Below are 17,211 nucleotides of genomic sequence, written 5' to 3' on the forward strand. Positions count from 1 at the left end.
CTTACTTATTATTATTTAGTGTACTTACACTCTATTTAACCCACATATCATAAGTATTGGTGTTAGTGTGTCCCCTGCTGCTCTGAGAAAGCATTGCCCTTCCTCTGCAAGATGACAAAAGTGTGCACAGTGATCATTTCTGCAATCTGAAATAAGAGACGCACCTCTACAAATTACTGTGTTTATTTTGCTTCATATATTGATCTGTCTTTTTTTCTTTCAGTTCAAACAACATGACTTGAAATGGCAATGACAATGGCTATACTGTGGTAAAAGACAAAAGAAAACCAAAATATACAATATAAGACCATGAAAGTACACATTCTCGTACACATTGGAGAAAAAAAAAAGCTTAATAAAAAACAGCAAAATTAAACTGGAGGCATGGTAGGAAAAAATATAAAAGGTAAATGTCAGGGGAAGGAAACAAGGCATCCTGCTGAAACCCCCAGTTCCAATCATCACGCACACCCGCAAGGAAAAGCTGAAGCTAAGATTCATCTTCAGAGAATAAACAGTCAATCAGTACATCAATCAGTGAACCAAACTTCTGCAGAAGTCCTGTCCTGGGAGGTTGGGGTGAGACTGTGATAGTATGGAGGACAGGGTGAGTTTTTTTAAGGTACGGCAGTGAAGGAAAAGTGCTGATCAGTTTCCCCGTTTCAAGGGAGTGAAGATTTTACCTGGTAACTCACTCAGACACCCAGCTTCATTTATCACACGATGTTACACGTGACCTCAACTCACAAACCTTTGCGGCTTAAAGAAAAACAGCCTGTAGTGAGCTAGTTTCATGTTAAACCACAGAGTAAGTTCAGGATGGGTTACCAGGCAAATGAAAAATGTGTGTCCATCATCACTCACATTCATGGTGCTGGAGTAAAGTCTTGTGTCAGAGTATATCTGTACCTGCTTGTCATAAAACCACGTCAAACCACAGGAATATTAGTTACAAGACTGACCAGCATGCTAGGACATAGTCTCTATGGTGTCAAATTAGTGCCATAATTATCCACATTTTTGGTATGCAGGACTAGAATTTCCCAACACAGTTCAAGGAATAATAGTGTAAAAACAAACTGTGTGTCAGCGAGGGTTTGTATTTACAACATACAAATAAAGACTGACCAATGAAAAAAATCTGATTCATTCTCCAGCTCTTGGCCCAGGCAGAGTTGGAGGTCTGGGCTACCGTACTGAGCCTGTGGCCACCACAAGCCAGACCTAGATAAGTGGTGACAAAGGATGGATGGACTGAGATCTGTTCTTGTTAAGTTTTGCACTTATGAGATACAACAATTTAAATATAAAGGTTTGGATAATGAAATGCAAAACAATGTAATGACTATTTCAGGGTCTTGTGTCATAGACCTTGTCAGGTTTCACAAACATCTATGACCAAAAAGAGTCTTTTACTGTAAATGTGCTTCAGAACGTGTTAGAATTTATTACTTTCTTCTGCATTTATTACATTACATTTAATTTTCCTAAACATGGTTAAATAATTACTGCAAAAATCTGACAAAAGACCTACACACTCTGCTCCCAGCAATGTTAATTGAACAACGTTTTGATCTCACAGAGATTTTTGTCAGGCACTGTCAGATCTTTGACAGGCAGATCTTGTCATCAGGCATTGTCAAATCTTGTCAAATCTCAACACTCCGGGGCAAAGACCTTCATTAGGTTTTTATAGAAAATAACCTTGTAATAATTTACAACTGTCTTGTCTGTTTAAAAAAATAAGCCGATGAGGGTTGTTGTACCAAAATGTTGCTATTATATCTCCGTTTGCAAGTGCAGAAGACGGTCAATGCTCTTTTCCTGCACATCTACAAGTGTGCAAAAGTTAAGCTCTATGATTGTCAAACCTTTGACAATGCCTAACAAAGATCTGTTAGATCGAAATGATGCTCAATTGAAAGCTATCACAGGTTCAGATCTTCTGTCTGATTTGTGCCTTTAGTTTGCTTTTTTGATCCAGCACCTGTAAAGGTTTATAGGATGTGTGTAAATAATTAAGGCACCAATTTGACTCCATAGATTTCTCTTTACAGATAACAAACTCATGCAGTTTAGTAAGAATGAATATGTCAACAGTTCTGATTGGTATGTCCACGCTTATGAAAGAACTGAGAGACAAGACTCTGCCACGCTGTCCGTGCACATAAAGGCAATATAATGAACACGTGAAGCAATAGTTTCTTTTCTATGAATATAAAAAAATAACAGCATCTTTCTGTTCTCATGTCATGAGTTAAAAATCTGCGTCTGAAGCTCCGGGTATACATTCTCTGCATCATGCGCCACCAGTAAGCAGCCATGCATTGTCTGCGTGTACGATACATTGTGGGCAGGCCGTTCAGAAATACACAACTGAGGTCCATTACTAGAGGTCTAAAGTGCATCATGTGCCATTCATTTCTCACTTAGTCATTCATTGGGAGCATCTAATGGCAGCAGAGGCTTGTCTCTCAGCTCTGTCACCTGTCGCCAGTAAACATTTCATGAAGCAGAGGGATGGGTGGATGAAAGCGATGGATGGATGGATGGATGGATAGATAGATAGATAGATAGATGGAGGGAGGGAGGGACTGGGAGCATCACATTCTGCCTGGATCCACTCCTCCCGTCATCTGTACACATAGAGAGGCACTCTGAGGGTCATGGCTGTCTTTGGAAGTGCCTCTGTGAGTTACTGCCAAGCAGGAGAAATATCTGAGGAGCTTCTCTGTATGGCGTTTGAAGACAGCAGGCTGAATCAAACAGCAATCATTCAACCCCCTGTTTTCATTCTCTTCACACCCTGTGCCTCTGGATTTCTCCTTCAAAGACTCTTTATTGTCTGCGTTGAGTCTCATCCCACTCCACTTTTCTCAGAATCTGGGGGAATGTGTCTTTATCAGCCTGCTGCCTTCAAGTAAATCTCCCTTTATGACTAGAAGAGGTGAGTTCAAGTTTCCCAGAGCTGCTGCTGCTGCACGGTGCAGAATTACCACAAAACCAAGAGCAAAGTAGCCATTTGAAATGGTAGCTTGATTGGCTCTTTGGAAACCACTGTATTGACCAATAAAGAAACAGCTCTTGTGAGTAATTTGGTGGCAACGTGTTGCCTTTGTGGTAAAAAAAAAAAATGACTGCCCCTTAAAGCAAAATACAAAAAAATACAAATTTCTGTAATTCAGCTAGCACCGTTTGATTCAGAAATACAGTCCATAAAATGTACACGTTTGCCTGTCTGTCTGTGTGTGATTGTGTGTCAACATGTTGCCCAGCACCTCACAGAAGCACTTATTGCTACAGCGAATCGAGTGTGTAGCGAGCAGAATAAAGCAGAGGCTTCACCTCTATGCCAACTCCTGCCTTTAAAAACACACCGTATCTAGCATCTTTGTCCCGCTTACCTACTCTAAAACATCCTCCTCCACGTCGTCAGATCACGTATAGGGAACAAAGATTTAACAACTCATTTGTGATCATATTGCAAGTAATTACATTGGAAAAAAAACAACAACGAAAGATTACATGTTCCAAACACACAAAAGGAATTCATGAGTAAAACATGGCAAACTGAGTGTGTCCTCCTGCACTAGTGACTAAGTGAAACAGTAATATAGAACCAGCACTGTCTCTGGCATCATGCAGTGTAGTTTATCTAACCCATGGCTGCATTATGTAACACACACACATATGCAGAGATGCTGCAGTGTTTTCCTATCTGTAGATTCTGTTAGAAAGCCTTCGTACTGCGTGTTTCAGTCTGAACTGCTACCAATACTTATTCATTTAATGCCCTCGAGCACGTGACGAAGCGGAGACGCCATGACCGAAGGTGCCGTCTGAGGGAGATGACAGTTTACTGGCTGAATGGCACCTCAGACAAACCTGGACCAACGAGAAAGCAAAGGTCGCCATGGTTACAGCTGTACAACACCACAGTCGGTTTCTGTGAGGTGACTTTAAAAAGGAACAAAACAATACTGTCACTGAGATTTTTTTTTTTTTTTTTTACATTTGTCTCATATAAAATCTCCTCACTGTGGCTTTCCATTGGCTGGCATCTTCTTCGTCTTGTTTTTTTTTTAAAATAGAACTGGCAGAGGCTAAACCAGTCAGCGACAGATGTAATGAGGAGAAATAAAAAAAATGAGTGAAAAAAGAGGAATCATATGGGGAGATATAAGAAGTTCTTTCTCCCATTGTCCCGTTCCACTCCTCAGTTCAGAGATGCAGGGACCTCTGTGGGGTTTGAACAGGAGATTGTGTGTGTGTCAGGTTTATCACAGTGTATAGCATCAGAGAGGGGTGTCACAGTGGTGTGCGATCATATTCGACCACATATGATTGGCAGTAAAATGAGTGAACGTGTGTTTATGGGGAATGTGAGTCGTCTGATGAACTGAGAGAGGTGCTGTGGCATCAGGGAGGACAGGGCGAAGGGATTCATCACACGTGACCTTCCCCTCTCTTCTTCGTCTCTCTGTCCCTCTAGTGTGGCTTGTCCTCTCCGGGCTTTTAAAAGATCGTCTTTCTCTCCGTTCCTCTTTCCTGGTCTAGACGGAGGCCTCGGGCTTGCTGCCGTTGTTGATCTTGACGTAGATCTTGGGATCCTCGTCGCGCTCGTCCCTGAGGCGCTGGAGGTGGCGGCTGTGGTACAGCAGGTAGGAGGGCAGGCAGAATCCCAGCATGCTTAGCGCCAACAGGCCCACGTTCACCTGAAGACAACACAGTCAGATAATGATATGAGACTGAATTTCACAGTTTAAATGTTCAAAGGTCTAAATATTTCCAACAGCACTATAGTCCCTCAATCGTTCATGCTAATGTTCATATATTTGTGTCATCTTACCCAGAGAGGGTCTTTGTCCAGGGGCCCCATCATGGCCATGAAGAGAGGCTGCTGGAGCAGCGCGAACAGAGCACTGATCAGGGACTGCATGCCTGTCAGGCTGCCAAACTGAGAGGATGGATACCTGCATGGGACAAACAAGACGAAAATTCAAACAGGTTTAATGAGTAACCTGAGGTGGTACTTGAGATGGTGCTCTGGAGTGGTACTATCATTTCATCAAGTCTTATCTCAGGTTTGGAAATCCTAAATACTCAATCCAACATTGCTTGCCATCTTTTATGTCTGTTACCTCGCAGCTGACGCTACTTTTATCATTTCACTGGGCTAAACAACTGAATTTCCTCCTTGAAACACACTGAAACATGCAGGAAAAAAAAGTAGCAACTAACCCTAACCTCAACCCCCCATTCTATAAAAGTCATTAAAATGCATGTGACAAAATATATGAAACTAAAGTATATCAAACTCAAGTCTCAAGGTTGGCAAGTATGCCACCATATCCAGCATCCATTGTGTAAAAGGGATAAAACAGCAGTTATACGGATTAATCAAGTTAGCTAACACTACCTGGGGGAAAAGTGACAGCTGGGGCATAGAGAGTTTATCTGTCATAGTTTTTTCCTAAATCAAGTCCTACACTTAACTACCATGATTACCACACAGGACATTTCAGTGACACGGCCCCAGGTTCAAAAACCGGAGAAGCTCCTCAAAGTGTGGACTGAAAAATTCCAGAATCACATCTGGGCCCTATGTTTGTGTGTCCACATACTTCTGGCCATGTCGTACACGTAGCTAATGGTATATTTCATGGTATGTTTCCACTACACAATATCATTGTGCATTGTTATGCCATTATCTTTAGATCACGTCACACACTTACACAGCAGCATAGAGGCCTCCGACCGCAGAGTGGATGAATCCTCTGACAATAGTGTGCAGGATGAAGGACAGAATCTGAAGAGGAGGAGAAAAGTGAAAAAAAGAAACATTTCTCATTAAGTACCAGGTCAGATCACACAGAGGAATAGCTTTCATCTTTAATGAATGAGATTCAGAGTGGATAAATAACACGCAATGACTAGTTTGTCCAGCAGGTGTCACTGCAGCACTAAGTATTATCAGGTACTGCATTGCCATGTGAGTCTGCTGCTTGAACGCCACATATATCTTTCAGTCTGCCTTTCTCTCTCTGCAGCGTTAACGCTCTCTGTCAGGAGATTCGGGGCTTCAGCAGCACATGCTGATGAAATGTGCAGGGAAATATTCTTCTGTCCTGTGTGTGTTTGTGTACCTGGAGGGGCAGGTTGGGGATGATGCAGGTGATCCCAAAGCCAACCAGGAGCAGGTTGGTGAAGATGAAGGCTCTGGTGGCGTTGACGATCTTCTGAATCTGTTTGGCGGGGCGGCGGGGCTGACCAGGTTCCCTGATGGAACAGAATACAATACAATAGAATCAGGCTGTTTGTTTTCTTTTTCCAGCGACCGCTTTTTCTTCTTCTTCTGTCTGTGTTTATGTGTGCATCCTCACCTCTTGACACACTTGTCATTTTCGTCCTCGCAGTCTTTGAGCCTCCAGTCCATGACGTAGCCAATCACGGGAGAGGTGACCAGACACAGAAGCTGGAGCACGCCAAAGATGGACGTGTAGACGCTCACTGAGAGACAGACACAGAGTTATTGTTGTGCTTTTGTGCTCTAGTCTGAGCAGCTTTGAACATGAAAAGAACAGTGTGAAGAGTTTAGCAGTCGATGCACATTGGAACAAGAAAACACAAAGTGGACGGGCGGGTGAGGACAAGAGTTGGCTGATGAGTGTACATGATTAGATCTTTGTAAGTTTAGCCTGAGGTCTCTTACCCACTTGCATCCTCTCCACTGCAACAGCAGCATGAAGCCAGCATGACAGGAAAAGAGAAAGAGCCAGACAGACAGACAAACGGAAGAGGAAAGACAAAGCTGTGTTAACAACAAGCAACAAGGCGGTTTAGCTGGGCAGACAGCTGAGAGAGGGTTGTTAGTGTGAGAGAAGCAGAAATAAGAGAGACAAACAGTCTTGAGATGAAGTGAACATCCACTGCAACATGGCTGAATGTCTGTGGTCAGATGTTAAAGATATAAATCAACAGACACCATCTGCACTTTCATATGCAGTTTCATCTGTACCGTGCCATTGTTCCAACAGCCAGTTATTCTGAAAACAACAATAGTCTGAAAATTGCCCCACTGGACCAAAAGCCCATGTGTCTAACAAGCTGTTATCCCGAAAACAATGTCATACATGCATAACTTAACTGATATAACAAATGTACCTATTTGAACCTAAACCATGTTCTTTTCCAAAACCTAACCAAGTATTTTTGGTGCCTAAACCTAACCAAACATATTTATTATTGCTACCATAATGACAAAACTCATTGGACGATGATGACGAGGGTCACCTGATATTTGCACATCAAATTACACTAAGATATGTATATATGATGAGGGCAAAAAACTCCAGGGAGAGTCAGATTATGTATTTTTGGGACATATGGTGTTCAGAGCAGTGGGCTTTTGTTTTCGGGAAGACAAGGCATTGGACAAATGGGATTTCAGTACAATGGGATGTGTTTCAGACTTGCAGTTTCGGAATAACGGGTCACTGGAACAGTTCCTGCCTGTTTAATTCACAACCTGCTGGCACCAACACTCACCTGTGCTGAGGTCTCTGTCTGTCAGGGACTCCAGAATGGTGTTCATGGCTCCCATGTAGAAGATGAGACGCAGCTGGGTCACACACATGGTGATGAGGCTCAGCAAGAAGATGGGACTGAAGATACTCTTCATGAATGACTGAGCTGCAGAGGAAATGAAAGAAGAGATGCAATTACAGCCAGAGTTTGATCAGATCAGTTTGCTCGAACATCAACAGTGGTTGACATGTTTAAGTCTGAATCAAAAAGGTGGACCACACCAACAGACAGACACAGTACTTTAGTACAATAAAGAAATACGTTCCTAGTTTTGTCTGCAGATTTTTTTCTGCCAGTCACAGCATCTCAACACACAACGTGATTTCTTTTAAGCCTCCACAGTCTGCAGGTAACAGTCTGCAGTCTTAAAATTTTGTTTGTTTTTTTTCACTTTGTAATCACTTTTCCCATTATGGAAAACTACGCCAATGCGCTTCCTACCCAGGTTAAGTCCACCGTTGGGAAGGAGGAAAGAGATTGTCATCTAAATATTCCTGCTGGCCCCTGGGTGCCACGGTAACATGTCTTAACCTGCATGAGGAGCTGAGTGCACTGGAGGATTAAAAGAAAGGTGGGCTCTTGGAAAAGTTGATCATTAATCAAAGTTGTGGATATAAATGGAAATTGGACACAACTGCCCATATGGTGAAGCACTGGACAAACCAATTAATTGTTGGTGCACAGATGGAACAGATGGGTTTATTACCCAGAACAACAGGTATCCAGACGAGGCTTAATTATTAAAGGAATTGTTCGGAACCAGGTCATGTTTGCAAGGTATTACAATCTTTATTTTTAGAAGTTTTATATTAAAGTTACATTTTTTACATTAAAGCTGTGGTGGACAAAAGAATTAACTGAAATGGCTGCCATCTTAGCTAAGCATGTCAGCATGTTAACATTTGCTAATTAGCACAAAAGATGATAGGTCAGGTGTTTGATTACTGCTAACTGTTTTGAGGGGAGTCATAACTGTCTGTAACACGTTTCACAGCAGTTCATGCAATAGCTATGCAGACATTTCACTGGTTTGACAGCACTGCTCAAGACACCAGTATAGCCACAGTACTATGAAAGTCATCCCAGAAACCCTTAAACAGAAGACTCAAAGGAAAGCACCTATAGAGACTGAGATACTAGAGACAGAAATATACAGCATGTCATTTATTTTGAAATAAAGAAATAGTTAGAAAGAAAGACTGTCTACATTCAGAGCCAGCACTGGCTAGAAACGTAGTTTACATACCAAACTAGGACACTGTGGCCATGATGAGTGTTTCAGTGATGTCAGCTACATAATTTGTGTTAGTGTTTATTATAGAATAAAGGGGCAGTGTGTGTTCGGATCAGGAGGAAAAGAGCCAGTAAATATTCTGCAACCATCACAGCTGTCATCAAATTAAAGAGGAATGAGAAGGGAAACAGGTTTGTGTGTGAGTCTGTAATATGGGCCTCTTTAAAGCTCCTGACAGACGGAAAATGTCCAGCTGTTATGAATCCAACCATGAGCATCCTGACTCTACTCGAAACACACACACACACACGCAGCAACAGACACACACACACACACACGCAGCAACAGACACACACACACGAGTCGGCTGATGCTTGGTCTTCAAACCACAACAATGCTTCCGTCGGGCTCCCTGCCAGCGCGCCACACACCTGCTGAGCGGCTTTTCTAAGAACGGGGTCCGAACCAATTCCACGGTCCGTTTGGTACCAAAGAGACGACCAGCCCCCCCCTGCTGGGAGTGCCTGACCCCGGTGTACTGTGGGAGAGCCAGGAGGATCTGACAAAGCTTGGAGGTGTAGGGGTAATAGAGGTTAGCTTAGCATGGATGTAGGGCAGAGGTAAAGGGGCATTTAAGGGATACCATCAGGATGTAAGGGGTGCTTGTGCCTAATTGTTGTGTACAGATGTAGGTCAGGTCCTGAGGTTTGATGTTTTACAAAGCTGAGAGGTGACGCTGCTGCTGCCATACAGTGAAATTATGCGCAACAGTACTTTGATTATTAAAGGTTATCATCTTCAGCAAGGCTGTAGCTACTAAAGAACAATGAGGTCATCTGTATTGCTTCTGAGAATGTGGGAATTTTACGTCTGGACAAGGAGTTTATGTGCTACAGTTCAAAATATTTCAATGTGACTGTTTTTAGAAGAAACAGTAAGATAATTCTGTATTAATTAATCTTTTGTAGGGAAACAGCGCTAAGCTAAAAACATTGACATATCAAGTTCTTGTAGCAAACTGCTAGCAAACTAACTATCTGACAAATGTAGTCCAGCAGCTATGTTAGCTGTTAGCTGTTAGCTATGTTTTGGTCTCCACCAACATAGCTACCCATTGCTCTGAAGTAATATAATTTAACTGACACAACTAACATAGGCTATTATTTCAACTCAAACTATGATCTATGATCTGTTAATTATTGTTACCATGACAGCAGAGATCACCTGACCTTTTCTGGCCACTTGGGGGAAACAGAACAAGCTAAAAACATTGACAGATTATCACCTTTTAAAGTTGTTGTGGCAAACATGTTAAAAAATTAGTACATTTACACATCTAGCAGACACACTAGCAACATCAGCATTAATTTGGAGTCACGTTTCTGGTCACCTGACAAATGTAAGTCCAGTATTAACTCTCTTTTTAGTTAGAATTTTTCTCAGACGTTGGCGGAGACCAAAATGTCAGTTTCTGCAGTTTGGTGCAGAGCAGGTGTTTTTCGGAGGCTTTTCACACAAAACAGCTGCAGAAAAACAAGTTCAGTGAGAGTTAAGCGCTGGCAAACCAAAACCACAAACAAAAAGAGGCTAAAACGCTCTGTAGAGCTACGGGGTGACACACAGGTAACGTCGGGTGATCATTTTCTATGGATTTGTTACTATGAGTGACACCTTTCACGATACACGTCCATTGATCCTTTGTTAATAAAAAACACACTGAACAATGCAGCTTTTAATTCTAATAAAATTAAGGGGTTTAGTATTTCTCCACCAGCATTATAGTTTTGGTGGAAAGTATATAGGTTTTCTTTCAGAGTTTGTGACTAGGATTTAAATCTTGACTCAATATGAACATGATTAGATATTCAGCTGAATCAAATTGTGAAGACAAGACCTCATTTATGAACATCTATGTAAGAGAAAAGAACGCCGGCTTCATGACTTAGTTCTCAATGGGGACCTTTATAAAGTGACCGTATCACTTTTCCTCCCCCAGGACTGTTGTCTGGAGAGTCTTTGTCCATCATGGAGCTTTCAGACAATCTGGCACACAGAGCAGCTCTCCTGCCCGCTTCATTTAACCAGCAGACCGGCTCTTGAGATGCTCAGATGAATATTCATAAGTTGGCAAAAGGAAAACAACAAATAGTGGGAGTGCCTCTGAACTGGATCATCTGTGCACAAGGAACACTTATGTTGACTTATCTGTGATTTTTAAAAAGCAGCTCTGTTTCACTATTTGCATTTCCTCCCTCTTTCACAGACACACAGAGAGCAGTGACATTTTCTCAGCGGCATGACGGGGATTCCAGTTTTGATGATCAGATGGCAACAAATGCCACTGAAAAAAGCTGTGAAAAGGCTCATACGGAGAGAACGCCACACCAGATATCTTCCAAGCAACACCTATTTGATAAAACTTTAAGAACCGCATTCCACTTTTACTTTCACTACCACCACACACAGATTCCTGACGTTACAGAACTTCTGAGATGTATTTTGTTTCAGACTTACTCTCTTCCCTGGGCTCGCACTTCACCTCCAGGTCAACGGTGGACAGGCACAGCTTGTTGGCCTCCTGTGTGGCCAGATCTTTGGGCGGCTGGTGCTGCTGCTTTATGGAGTTGCCGACACTGAGACGGCGTCCCACGGTGGTCACCTGCCGATAAAACTGCTTCCCTGTGATCTTGTGGTCAAAGCCCAGCCAGCTGAACTTGATCTTCACCCTGAAGGAGCAGAGGAGAGGGTGAAAGGTGGTCGCGAGCATGAAATACAGAGCACGGAAAACTGAAAATGAAAGGAGGAGGAGGAGGGCAAGAAAGAAGGAGAGAAATGTCAGGAGAGGAAAAGGAACAGGACGATAGGGAACAAAGTATCCAGGTGATTGAGAGAAAAGCCAGATGATCATCTGGTTTTATGGTGTTTCCTGTCTTTAGGGCTCTCCTGGCCTCTGCTGCATTACACAGGGCTTTAGCGTGTGAGCATGCATGTCTATGCAATCTTGCAGTGATCTCTGTAAGAATGCAGGCTGCCTAGGCTCAGTCTAAATCCATTTACAGCAGGTATAACCTGAGGTTAGCTAATAGCTTTAGAATGGCTGCTAAAGAATGATAGCTAGAGGCTACAGAAAAGTTAATGTGCCTTAGTGTGTGCAAGAGCGACTGCATCTATCTGTCTTACGTGAAGTCCATGTCCTCGGGGCCAGGGAAGGGCTCCAGAGGCCAGTTGACAAAGCAGTTGAGGAAGACGAGGCAGGCGCAGGCGGCCCAGACCATCAGGATGGTGATGAAGGTGGCACCCAGATCATAGATCACCTACAGGCACCCAAACAGACACAACATAATAGAAAATCAATATCACATTCTGTGGTAGCAGTGTCATTTATTCTGAGTTAAAGTTAGAGTGTCACCTTTTAGGATGAATTCTTATGTGATAGATGAAGATAAATTCAAAATTATTTTTAGATAAATCAAGAGTTGTAACTGGCAGTCGAATGTTACCTTGATGCCGGGGAAAGTGACAGCAGAGGAGGCATAAGAGCCAATCATCAGAGCGATGAAGGTCGACCTCAGGTCTCCAAACATGTTGGGGAGCTATGGAGAGGGCAGAGAAACCAGACTCGGTTAGTAATTTGAATATAATACACAGCAAATTCATATCACCATAATTCATCCATGACATTTTTTAGTTTAGACTTTTACAAAAATAGACAGTGGTGGACTTTATTATTTTCTCCCCTGCCCATTATACATGAGACCACCACTACCAATATAGCCTAGTTAGTTCAAGACCAATTAACAACACATAAATTGTGCTATTTACATGTATTTTTGTAGTTCAATGAACTAAAAATAGGAGTATAAATATGTCTAATGTTATATAACATTAGATAAGATCATGCATATAAAAGTTATTCAATTAGCTTCTATTTTTTGTGTTGAAGCAGCTCAAACTTATTCACAGTGCCATTAAAAGTTTTGTGTGCATGCTGTTTACTATAAAATTTTAAGTAAAGTGACTGAATTGCTTACAGTGTACACAGACTTGTGTATATGTGATGTCGAAAGATTCATTGAAAACAAAGCAAACGATCTGTATGTTGACGTCACTATGACATTTAAATATGATTAACATCACTGTGAAACACTGGTAGCCTGGGGCTTAGAGGGGAAAAATCAATTATCCACTTGCAAACACAACAGGCAAAAGCACAGACTGGTCTCCAGCGTCTCTGTGGAAGAAGAGAAAGAGGCTTTCTGAAGAGTATGACATCAGTGCTTCAGTGATGGAACAACGAGGACCTATGCCTTCACCCGACTGCTCCACATTACTGACTACTGATGGTCTTGATAAACACGCCTGAAGTACACGCTGTGCTGTCTGCAGTGGAGTGTTTCCTGCACGGTTTTTGTTTCAGCATCCAAAGTGGAGCAGAGACAGAAATGTCTTGCATAATGACACTCAACCCTCATCTCAAGACAAGAGCACACACTGTACTTAACTAGGCAGCTTCAAACTGTAAACAGCTTTCTTCAAGACATCGAAAGTATGTGGGTGCAACATGTGGTTTACTTATCACCTCTGTCAGTTAATATGAAAAAGAGGAAATCAAACCACAAGGCTGGGTTCTATCAACAAGGATTAAATTTTAGACCTGATTAAAAGCTTTCTAAAACCTTTTAAATGATGTTGCACTAAACTTGGCAACTTTCTTAGCAGTAAGGGAAGATTTCATTTAAACCTCTCTTCAAACCTTAGTTCAGTTTTTGCTCTAAACCAAGATTAAATCAAATTCTGTTGCACCAAAGTGTAACCTTTAAAATGACTGCCTTTTGAGGTGAACTGAGCAAAATAATCAAGTTCCTTGAAGAAAGTGAAGGGACAGACGCAACCTAATTGATTTTTATGATGTGTCTCTCTTTCACTCCAGCTGACCCATGAAAGTAGTCTGCCAGTTTTTTTCTTTTTTCTTTTTTTGCTGTTGCTGTTTTGCTGTTGGCTGATTTTAGCATCTCTAGACAGATTAAACTTTATTTCATTTTGGTTTGCATCAATAAACCTGGATTTACTAAAAGAAGATTGGTTTCTAATTGTGCAACAGAGTTATGCTTAATTTTGAGCCTGGATTTACTCACTTTAAACCTAGTTTTGCTGAACTCTGATTAGAACCAATCTCTAATCTGTAACTCAGTCCGTGTCAATAGCAGTGAATGACGTGGGTGCAGGGAGTTAAAATTAGAAAGTAACATTATTGTGGGTTTTAATAGTAAACATGCACTTCCTCTCCACTCCCTCTCCCATTGTCCTCATGTGTCCGTCTACCCGTCCATCCAGCCGCTGTGTTCACCACAGGGGTGCAGCTTGTTAGGCAGCTGCTTGAACCCTCTCACCCCACACAGACGTCACTCCCCACATTAATTGGACCAAAGGTGAGCTACCAAAATCACTACGGCCCTGCTGCCATGACATCCAAAAAAACAAGAGCCCTGAATTCCTCCACTCCTGTGTCTCCGTAGCAGCGTTCAACTGGAAGAATTCACTTATGACACTTTACAGGAGGAGGCTGACTGACTGACAACACCGGGGGTCAGATGGGTGACCTTTGGCCCAGTTGGTGTAGAAGACAGGAGACGAGACACAAATGACCAGCTCAGCCTGTGTGTAGCTCAGCAGATTTGATGTGGTCGTGACGAATCGAGGCCTTGCTAGCTATGCAGAGTCAACAGGTTCAGATTTCCCCAGCGTTGCTCCATCACTTCCTGATCTTCCAGCCTGTGATCATGATTCATTTTTATGCCCAGTCTTTTGCAAGAGCTCTATTCATAGTCAGACTCCTGGACTGGTTAAGCTGTGGACAAGGGACTATACAAAAATTATTACTTTGTGCTAGATAAAATGTACCAGTGTAACCACTGTACTCAAGTACAGATACTTGTAAAAGGACTTAAAGTAGAAGTACTGAAGTAAAGTAAAAGTGAAAAACACTCTGAAATGTACTGAATGTATAAAAGTTAAAAAGATCTTGGAAGGACACTTCTACGAGCTGTTTCTGCACAAAGCTAACAGAACCTCACCTTTTTTCCACAGTCAAGTCTCCCTCTTTTGTCTTGTTATGTTGTTATTTGTACTTAGTTACTACCCATCTCTGCCACTTGGTCAAATTATTTTGACATGTTGTGGGGAGGGTGTTGCAATTCTTTTCTACGTCAAGAATCTGAAAGTGAAGAGGGTGGGAGTAAAACATTAGGTTCGATCCAGCTCACCACCCCAACAATTTTCATCCAGTTTCTTTGTGACTAGTTCAATGAACAATTTCCCATTTAGACTCTAGATATTCAGTGCAGATACAGAGGAACAAGGCTGCTGCACTGTGGATGAGTCAGTCCCTAACCTCTCTGTCATTCACCTCCTCCGTGTCTCTCCCACCAATACACCCAGGCTTATTTATTCACTCTGGGAACAGGTTCATTTGGAAACGGCACTGTTGCCACTGGCGATCGTTTCTGCAAGCGCACGGGTGAGTGGGAGAAAACAACAAAGTCACGTGAGCGAACAGTGCGTGCCAGAACAAAAAAACTCAAACCATCTGTGTGTGCAGCAGCATGCCCAAACCAGACATCGTCCTTGTGATGCTGAGCGTTTGGCCTGATGAAGCAATTACGTCACACGGGAGCTTCTCTGGGTTACTAGGTCTGAGTCACAGTCAGCTGCTGAGACCACCGTTTCCAAAAAACACGACACAAACCGGTTTGTCTGCTCATCATGAAAGGAGAAGTAAGAATTAATGGGCTCAGCAGCGTGAGGATAGAGGTAAAGCGAGTGTCTTGATGGGAGGAGCGGAGCAGCTGTCAGGCTGGACGAGAAGCAGATAACAGTGTTTTTGTAGCATAAGTCAATAACACATCAGTCAAGCAGACAAGTGACTTTGTGACTGTTAAACACCTGAGGACAAAGAGCGTGCTGTGCCTTCAGGCGCTAAAAGACACAAAAAGCAACGGACTACACAGTAACTGTACACTGTCACAAGATCATGAACATGACGCATGTTACCCTCCTGAATTGTGTCAGAAATGTTATAAATGCACATTTTATCCTATAAATAATGTTTTGGGCATATGAATCCCTGCCAGTACATAACAAAAATATTTCATCATGTTCTGGGCAGGAATCTCTCTTTTGCTCATGAATCCCACAAAACAGAGTGTACAACTTTATAAAATTGTACTTAAGCACAGCATTGCTTTGAGCTAAATGCTAATATCAGCAAGCACAACAGGCTGATGTTTAGAAGGTACACTGTATTATGATGTTAACCATCTTAGTTTAGTGTGTAACAATGCTAATATTTGCTAATTAGTACTACGTATTGATGCTCCCAGGGTCCTATGTTCTATGCTAACTACTAGCCATAACTGATTAGGTGCTATGTAGGGCTGGGGAACATAGCACCATGAGAGCATAGGATCCTGGGACTTTAAGGAACATAAGATCCTGGGAACATGGGACCTTGGGAACATAGGGTGCTGGCAACAGTGGGTCTTGGGAACCTAGAATCCTGGCAATACAGACTCTTAGGAACAAAGGACCCTGGGAATATGGGGCCTTGGGAACATAAGACCCTGGAAAAACAGGGCCTTAGGAACCAAGGACCCTGGGAAGACTGGAGCTTAAGAACATCAGGCTCTGGAAACACAGTGCCTTAGGAACATAGGACCCTGAGAACATGGGGCCTTGGGAACATAGGACCCTAGGAACACTGGGCCTTGGAAACATATGATTCTGGGGCCTTGGAAACATAGAACCTTAGGAACATGGGACCTTGGCAACATAGGACTTTGGAACCTTGGAAATATGGGACTCTGGGACTATATGACCCTTGGTCTTATGCCCCATGTCTCATGTTCTATGCTAACCATTAACCCTAACCCAACATGCTATATAAAGCTGGGGGAACATGGGACCCTGGGAAAGCACATATGTAAAACTGGTGAACATGGCAACTAATCCAAGTGTTGTTGAAACCTTTCGCTAAAAAAAATGTCTCATGTCTGGTGGCAAAAGAGGAAATGTCAGGGTATCATCAGAGTCATTAGGATTCATCCTGTGGGGACGAAAATGAATGTCTGCACCAAATGTCATGGCAATCTATCCAACGGTTTCTGAAATCAAGTGTAATCTCTGTAAGGTTAGATTTTCCCTCAGAGAGCAGTGGTCTGTGGTAATTTTCTCATCATCAAAGGAATGTAGCTTTTGGCTGTGTTTGTTCGCTATCAAGGTACAGTCCATGATTACACAGCTCCTTATCAAAGGCATTCACAGTGTTCTGGAAATTTCACCTCGTTCCCTCACTTACCCTTTTCTACCTCATTTAACACAAGTTTCACTAATCT

The 17,211-nt window shown here is 42.4% G+C and overlaps 1 protein-coding gene across 2 annotated transcripts in view; it reads right to left on the reverse strand.

The window, feature by feature from the left end:
- Positions 1-4,495: 4,495 nt before the first annotated feature.
- slc43a2a (solute carrier family 43 member 2a) overlaps positions 4,496-17,211 on the reverse strand; it is a 36,100-nt gene continuing 23,384 nt past the window's right edge. The window contains exons 6-15 of one of the 2 annotated variants that reach the window (XM_084718174.1): positions 12,322-12,414; positions 12,002-12,135; positions 11,336-11,547; positions 7,549-7,692; positions 6,713-6,730; positions 6,384-6,510; positions 6,147-6,279; positions 5,736-5,809; positions 4,850-4,973; positions 4,496-4,715 (exon numbers count right to left, since the gene is read on the reverse strand). In XM_084718174.1, coding sequence (XP_084574300.1) covers positions 4,554-4,715; positions 4,850-4,973; positions 5,736-5,809; positions 6,147-6,279; positions 6,384-6,510; positions 6,713-6,730; positions 7,549-7,692; positions 11,336-11,547; positions 12,002-12,135; positions 12,322-12,414 — 1,221 coding nt within the window. In that variant the 3' untranslated portion in view covers positions 4,496-4,553. The remainder of the gene's footprint in view (positions 4,716-4,849; positions 4,974-5,735; positions 5,810-6,146; positions 6,280-6,383; positions 6,511-6,712; positions 6,731-7,548; positions 7,693-11,335; positions 11,548-12,001; positions 12,136-12,321; positions 12,415-17,211) is intronic. The other variant, XM_084718175.1, reaches the window with a different exon arrangement.

This window comes from Lutjanus erythropterus, chromosome 4 (assembly GCF_056507025.1).
Source record: "Lutjanus erythropterus isolate fLutEry1 chromosome 4, fLutEry1.hap2, whole genome shotgun sequence".
Taxonomy (NCBI): Eukaryota; Metazoa; Chordata; class Actinopteri; order Lutjaniformes; family Lutjanidae; genus Lutjanus; species Lutjanus erythropterus.